Source organism: Zingiber officinale, unplaced genomic scaffold (genome assembly GCF_018446385.1).
Source record: "Zingiber officinale cultivar Zhangliang unplaced genomic scaffold, Zo_v1.1 ctg51, whole genome shotgun sequence".
NCBI lineage: Eukaryota > Viridiplantae > Streptophyta > Magnoliopsida > Zingiberales > Zingiberaceae > Zingiber > Zingiber officinale.
The window spans coordinates 181,345-189,116 of NW_024589951.1; the positions used below are offsets into that span (position 1 = coordinate 181,345).

The 7,772-nt window shown below is 39.3% G+C and overlaps 2 protein-coding genes across 3 annotated transcripts; one reads left to right on the plus strand and one right to left on the minus strand.

Annotated features, from left to right (window-relative positions):
- Positions 1-826: 826 nt before the first annotated feature.
- On the plus strand, positions 827-1,636 carry LOC122037471 (50S ribosomal protein L31, chloroplastic-like). The gene is made up of 2 exons (XM_042596967.1): positions 827-987; positions 1,070-1,636. The coding sequence occupies exons 1-2, from the start codon at positions 904-906 to the stop codon at positions 1,391-1,393; spliced, it is 408 nt and encodes a 135-aa protein (XP_042452901.1). The 5' UTR covers positions 827-903; the 3' UTR covers positions 1,394-1,636.
- A 141-nt stretch (positions 1,637-1,777) lies between these two features.
- Positions 1,778-7,772, minus strand: LOC122037470 (aspartic proteinase oryzasin-1-like). Of its 2 annotated transcripts, none has more exons than XM_042596965.1 (14): positions 7,635-7,772; positions 7,089-7,473; positions 6,887-6,947; positions 5,504-5,598; positions 5,297-5,409; positions 4,295-4,463; positions 4,166-4,205; positions 4,007-4,071; positions 2,932-3,045; positions 2,768-2,832; positions 2,521-2,677; positions 2,327-2,446; positions 2,141-2,229; positions 1,778-2,061 (listed from the first exon to the last, which is right to left on the minus strand). In XM_042596965.1, the coding sequence occupies exons 2-14, from the start codon at positions 7,461-7,463 to the stop codon at positions 1,977-1,979; spliced, it is 1,548 nt and encodes a 515-aa protein (XP_042452899.1). In that variant the 5' UTR covers positions 7,464-7,473; positions 7,635-7,772; the 3' UTR covers positions 1,778-1,976. The 2 variants fall into 2 exon arrangements, with proteins under 2 accessions (XP_042452899.1, XP_042452900.1); XM_042596966.1 differs by having other exon boundaries at positions 7,089-7,469; positions 7,635-7,767.

Sequence of the window (7,772 nt, forward strand, 5' to 3'; positions counted from 1 at the left end):
TGACTAATGGATGGATTAGATGGAAGGATAAATTTACAATCTATCCATAGATGAACCCTTAGTCAGATTTGGATATAATGACATTTTCTTCCTTTCGTCTCTCTCGTAAATTTTCAACTTCATCGTCCTCTTGAGGTGAGCTTCCGTCCTATTTGCACGCTCATGGCTTGTTTGTGAACCCACCGATCCAGACCATAAGCTCGTGTTTGACTGTGCGAGGTTATTGGTGACCAAGAGTCTATATACGGACGGTGAGTCGGGCACCATATCATTCCTTATCTATAGAAATGATATGGTGTCTGACTCACTGTCCACGTCTGTTTTCGTGACTGAGACGACTCGGGAGGTCTTGAATCACTCAGGATGCCCTGAATAGAAGATTAGATTCTCTGGTTAGAAAATAGGTCAGGAGATAGAATTATTTAAAATTATGGCCGGAAGTGAGCAACTGTCTTTATCCCTTTGTGTTATAGGCAAAGTAATTTGACTTTTTTTCTCCTTTTTTACAGTGAATTTTTATCTATAAGAAGATCCATATTTAAGTTTTAGTCGTCCTCTCGGAACGGTCTAGTTGCTAGCGCATGAGGTATTGTCCTCTCGGAACGGTCTAGTTGCTAGCGCATGAGGTATTGACATCATAAGATCTGAGGTTCGAATGTATTTATAGATAAAAAGATTAGTAGTCGGACGTTGGGACGAACGTATTTATCTTTTTACCATCATGATTAAGTTTCGGCCACAATTATTGTGACTGAAAAAATACCAGCCAAAAAGCCCATTACTGAGCCCAACCCATAACGACGAGATAATAAGAGACAAAAATGAGGGGATAAAGTTCCTCTGTTGCTCAAAGGCCAAATCCACCGCCGCCGTCGACGCCGCAGTAGATCGGACCAGCTCCACATGGCCGTGTCCCTCACCACCCGTTTCATTCCCTCGCTCTCATCCCCGAAGCCGCCCGCCCCGAAGCTCCTCCTCCCTTCCCAGGTATCACAATCCTCTTCCTCCTCTTCTCTCGTCGACGTCCCTGCGATTTGATTTGTGGTTGGGTGGGTGGATAATCGCGCAGGCAATCGGTGGGCGGTGGAGTTGCCGGAAGAAGGGCGGGGTGCACCCGGAGTTCTACGAGGACGCGAAGGTGTACTGCAACGGGGAGCTGGTGATGACGACGGGCGGTACGCAGCGGGAGTACTCGGTGGACGTCTGGTCCGGCAACCACCCGTTCTACCTCGGCAGCCGCTCCGCCCTGGCGGTGGAGGACGACCAGGTGGAGAAGTTCCGCAAGAAGTACGGCCAGCTGTCGTCCCTCATGGAGATCCCCGTCCTCAAGCACGGCGAGATCGTGCTGCCCCAGAGGAAGAAGTCCGGCGGCAAGGGCAAGGGCAAGAAGTGACCCATCGTCCGCTTTCCCCAATTCATGGCCTCCGACCAACAAAGGTGCCGCCTTTCACTTGCTTTTGACCTTGTTCTGGATCAATTCTCATCGTACCTATTGATCTCTCCTCTCTGCTTGTTTAGCAAAAATGCTGGAAAAGATTTCGCTTCTATTTTAAAAAAAAAACAAACAAATTGTAGCTTGCTATTATGAAATTAGATTTCCTCTTCAACTCAACAAATTTGATGCTTTTGGATTCAATGATCAATTGAACTTTAAGTGTTTAGAGCTTAAGATCATTCATTGAGGTCGACAACTTATTAGAATTGCTCAATCGTGCACAATTGATTCATCCTCACTTGCTAAGATCCTTTTCCTATTCCATAAATTAGCATCATAAAATCACACAAATCTGAGTCGCCAATTTAAGAAACTGAGTAAACGAAATACAACTTATCTCAAGTCGAGAACCGCTTATTAAGGATTTGAGCAAGACAGTAACATGGACAACTACATCGACAATTTGGTTGTTCTATACAATGGGAAACATAACTAGGGTCCGATGTGATTGCATTAGAGATGAGGATAGCAGTGTAGCCTTTTAAGCTGCTTGAGCAAAGCCAACTCTCAACTGGCCGTAGTCGAACACCGTATGGTAGACTCCCATGAAGATATCGCCCAGTATCCTGTGGATTTTATGTTTCATAAATCGGAGGAAGTGGCACGAAAGTGACTTAACCTTGCGAAGCAAAGAGAGATACTAACCAGAGGGGTCCCCGTGGGGGAGGCACATCCAAAGCAGTGAATCCGCTGATGCACTGTACTGCAGCTCCCTCACCAACCTTCAGAATATACTGCAGGCGGATACGAGGAGGGGAAGATTGCCGTGGGTATTAACATTTATTCAGCGACTATCAAAAAATACTTTTATGCAAAGATCTAGGATGGTACCTCCTCTGGTTTAAGTTCGAACACCTTATCGCCAATGGTGAACGATACATTTGGCAACGATGCTATTGCGGCACAGTCTACTGATGATTCTCCCATGGGACTTGGTAGTCGCTCGCATAGCTGCGTGGCTAGAGGTATGAATAAATAGAACTGATTAAACAATGAGAAAGGTATATGATTCGAATAATCTTAACCTGATTGATGTAATTCAATATGTTTTCTGCTGTTTGGTTTTGTCTCAGTTGATTTTGCATCCATACCACTGCCATCTCACAAGCGTTGCACATTGCGTCGCTGTGCAAACCAGCTGAGGCATCCACATTATCGCTGACTACACTCTCAATGCCGATACTGCACAAATATAGTACAAGTAAATGCAAAAATATATGACTGAGCTAAGGGATTCGCTGAAGGAACAAATGTCTGAGAACAAGAATTCACCTGACTCCATGAGTTCCATCAAATGTGCAGAGACCAATTTGGGAGCAAATCTTGGACGGTTGTGTCTGTCGAATATAGGCTAATATTAACATTTTTTTTGGGGGCCAAAAATTGACCCGCACAACAGCAAATATTAAAGTTTTGGGTAATTCAATGCTTCAAACCTGTGATATCAACATGTCGAGAATTTGTTGCCCATATTGAGCAACTACTGCCTTACACTCTTGAGATACAACACCAGAAGCTCCGATCTTTTGGTTAATTTCTGCAATAACCGTCTGGCAAGAGAATGTACGATTGATATTAATTTTGTTGGCTATACCACAGTAGTAGTTCATAATTTCATCAAACTTTGCTATTATGATTAGGTGCGATCCATTGACATTTCACTGCACATTCTTTAACCATTATAGCGATTTGAAGTCGCATATCAAAAATTTATTCACGGGAAGACGTCTTATCACATCATTACTATAGCTGCAGTAGGCGCAGGGGAGAAAGAAAATAGATTTATACATCCTTGTAATGAAAGTAAGCTCGTAACAGAGGATAAGAGTTCGTGCCTAATCTACTATCTTACGAGAAACTAATATAAGAATTTTGATATTACATAACATTACATGTAGGTTATACTTCTAAATTCCTAAAAGAAATATTCTAAGACATGATGTTAAACAAAAGGACAACTATTGAAATATTTAGAACAAAACACCAAGTAGCTAAATAAAGTGCTAGTTAATAGGCCATGTTGAGAAAAAAAATTGCAAAAATATTTTGAGCAAGAGCCTTATTAAACCTTCCTGAAACCCAATTTGAGAACTGCAGTTAGTCTGAAACTGGGCCTACATTTATGAGATGGATCATTTAGGAACCTCGTTAATACAGGAATAAGATATATGCCGCCTGTTAAAGTACACTGGTAAATGAAAGCCATCTTCTTTTGACAACTAAATTCAAGATAGGATTCAAAAGGATTGACATCCATGTGAAGACGCTGAGGTCATAATCAAAAATTGGATTGACAAGGTATTACTACTACAACAACAACAATTAAGTTTTATCCCACTAGATGAGGTCAGCTTACAAGGTATTACTACTAACCATGTAAAAATGCAAAATGCAATGCAGTGGTTATCATTTGTGAATTGTAACTAATATATGATCGTTTTGTTTCCATAGATAATGATTGAAACAATCAATGGGCACTATGATGAAAAGGTCATGGTATCATATGCATACCGTTGGTCCGGCAATCAAGGAAGTTCCTGAATCTGCTATCGCGGCACAACCTCCACCACAAAAGCCTGATAAACAATTAAGAGGGACACAAACTAAATTGTTATACAGAAGACATGAAAGGAAGAATGGGAACGAAATAAATCAGTCTGCATGCAATACCGGTAGATTCACCATCAACGAGTACATCTCCCATGTTAAACTGCCAATTCAATTTTCGTATAATGTCGTGAAGCCATTGTATATGAAATGGTAGTTGATTAATCAAAACAAAAAACTCAAGACACAAACCTGCCAATATCCTTTCTGAGTTACTGGAACATATACATGATCACCCTTATAATGATTTGGATCAACTCCTCCAAAGACAATTTCACCCCCATCTCCTTCCTCATCATTTCGGTTCAACCAGAATGAGAAAATAGGATCTTTGATAAGACCTTGCTCAACCATATTATACCTGCCAGTATTATTTAAAAAAAAAAAAAACCTTACCAAATTAAACTGACTAGAATGATGATCAATGACAATTAATGAATAGTGCCTCATTCCTATGTAATTAAGAATTTACTCAGTGATAAACATAACAAAATCACTATTTGCAAGAACAGTATGTACTACTAGTTCAAAAAATGAATAATTTTATTTGAATATGAACATGAAAAGGCAGACTTGTGTTCAAAATTAAAACAAATGCCACAGGAATTGTATGTGAACAAGCAGAATAAATGTGTGCTTACAACCTGACTTATATGCAGACAAGGAATTATAGGTCACCATGACAAATGGTTTTTAAGCTATTCCAATGCATGTCTCAGGTAAGACACAGACATGCTGCACTCTACAAGCATCAAGAAAACTGACATTATTTTGTTCAAATATATTACAATTGTAAGATTTTGACTGACTGTAGTAGTTTTCAAAAGTAGTATATTTTTCATCATTATTTACTATCTCGTAAAAGGAATTAATGGTAAAGACATTATCTTTTCAATCTTAATATACATATGCAGCTGTGTTCAACAAACTAGGATTATTAGAAAAATCAATGCTCTGCCAACAGATTACCTTAGTATTGCAAAGATATTGATTTGCTCTATGGCATTCTTCTGGCTTTTTTTCCAACTATAGTATATTAACCCCACCCACCTCTTCACCAATTCATTGGAAAAATAAAGCAATATATAGAGCAAACAGAGCAAGAATGAAATCTCTAGTAGAAAAAGAAAATGCTACTCGAGTCCAAGAAATACCATAAGCAATTACGAAATAAGAGTAATAATAATGAATTACCAAACAGGTACAGCATCACCAACTGATATTTCCTTAAATCCAAGTCCAAGGATGCCATCAAATTTTGCAACCAGGAATGTGACACCTGGTTCTCTGGTGGCTTCTATGAAATCCTGAATCGATTATATATTCAATTAGTCCATAAAATCTTAAAGCTAACATATAGAGGACTAGATAAAAAGTTCAGAAGCAAGCATAAATTTTAACCTGGTTTTTTACAACTAGGTCGCCTAAAGAAACATGATCGTCGCTAAAGAAACCAGAAATTGATCCAGTACCATAATGGATTGATGCAGTCTTCCCTGCTCAAGAGAAAAAGCAAAATAGTAAGAATCTTTTTTTTGGATATACTATAGAATCCATGACTCGAACTTAAACATTCATGAGAAGGTACACTAGCCAAGGAAGAATATGGTGGAAAGGGCACTTGGTAGATCCACATTTTATTGATTTTATTTGTAAAAAGACTTCCAGAAATCTAATAACGCTTCAGCAAGATAGACAAACAAAATCTGAAGGTTGATACCACCATGGAATGGATGAAACCAGCTCTTGAACTATTACACTGACATAAATAAAGCTTTAGTAATCCATATGACAAAAAAATCTAAGAGGATAGTTTGATTTCATGTGATTATCAGCCAATAATTGATCAGGAGGAGCATAAGTTAAATGAATGGTAGATGTGCAAAATTGGATTGCACAAACTAAATGAGCAATGCCCCTAGAAAAGTTGGTGCAATAGGACATGCATGGCAATTCATGATTGTTCCATTTTTAATGGAAACGATTTTTTCTTTTAAATAAATGGACTAAGGCATCACTAAAATCAGCATAGAATAGAGTTAGCTTCACTGAAGTATCACATTAGTTAAAAATAAAAATGGTAATCCAAACAAGGATGAACATGGAATCTTACTTGTAAAAGAGAATATATTTGCAACTTAAATTCTCTTATGGGAAAATACTAATAAAAGGCTAACACAAAGAGAACTAGTGGGAAAAAGTATTCTACAGAATTTGTCAACCTGACCAAAAAGGCTAAGTAAAATAGTTGGATAGGAATTATGGAGTTGAACCTGATTGATTAGTCTCACAGTCTCAGGCAAGTTACAATCAGGAAATTCCACAAAAAGGAAAGTAGTTTCCTTATAGAAAATGATAAACAACAAAAGACCACAATTAGCAGTTGCATTCAAGTGATATTGACAAATATAAGAATTTAAGCTCAAAGCCAAAAAAACCTGCCAACTGCAGAAAAAGTAGACCACTGACAGGTTTTTCCACGGATCAGGTTTTAACAAGGCTTTCTTTTCTCATCCAAGATGAGAAGTAAACATGTTTTTTGAGAAAGCCTAAATAATAACTTTTGGTAACCTATTCACAAGCTACAAGAACTTGCATTCTCTTTATCAGTTATTAACATTATAATTCAACTCCATTGACAAAATAAAAAGAACCTACCAAAAAGGACCATTGAAGTTGCATGGTGGAAGTAATAAACATTTGGTGTGGAGAAGGAATGACATTGGAAAATAAAAAATAACAATAAAACCAGAAATAATAATGACTTTCATGCCAAAGACGAACCGTTCTTCTGGTATGTGCTTGATTTGCTTGACTTGAATTTCGAGTGGAAAAAACAAGCAACCTACAAATAAAAATTGAGAGAAAGCGTTGAAAAACTATGAATTAAACAAACTTAAATTCCGCCCTAGTCTGGATCATACTAGATCTATTAACTAAAGTCTAATAATCTTTCATTTCCGAAACAGATGGCAAGCAAACTTACCGAAAAGTAGCATTTTGAAGAAGGAACCCACAGATTCGAACTACCCGTGTCAAAAATGACGGTGAAATTCTGAGCAGGGGTGCCGATGCCGATCTCCCCAAAGTACTGCGCGTTCATATAGTTCTTGAGCGAAACAATGTCCGCGTCTTCGCCATCATTCTCGACGCCCGCGCCTAAACCATACCGCCGCCCCATCAACCCCTTCCTTTCCTTCTCCAAAAGTCGGCCGGCAAGACGGCTGCTCTCGTCCATAGTTTTCTTCCTCAAACCCACACGGACCAGCCCATCCGCAGCAGCGAAGGCCGGGAAGATCAGCGGAAGCACGAGGATCGAAAGCAAGAGGGGAATCGCGCAGCCCCCGCGCACAGACGCCATGACCAGCTGCCTATCCGAACAACAAACAAGGATCATGATGCAGAAACCCTAAATAGACAACAAAAGCTCGCGCATCGATCGCAAAACTTGCACGAAAAAAAAAACCAGTTGCGCCTTGCTCGATCTACAAAAGAACAACAACCCAAAGAAAAAGGAGAGATTGAAACAAACCAACGACGGCGATGAAGGCGAAGATGGAAGAGAGAGGGTGATTGTCAATGGAACAACGTCGGCGATTTCCTTTTATAAAGCGAAGAAGAGCGCAACAGCCGTTCAATACAGCGCAGCTTTCACTGAACTACCGTTCTT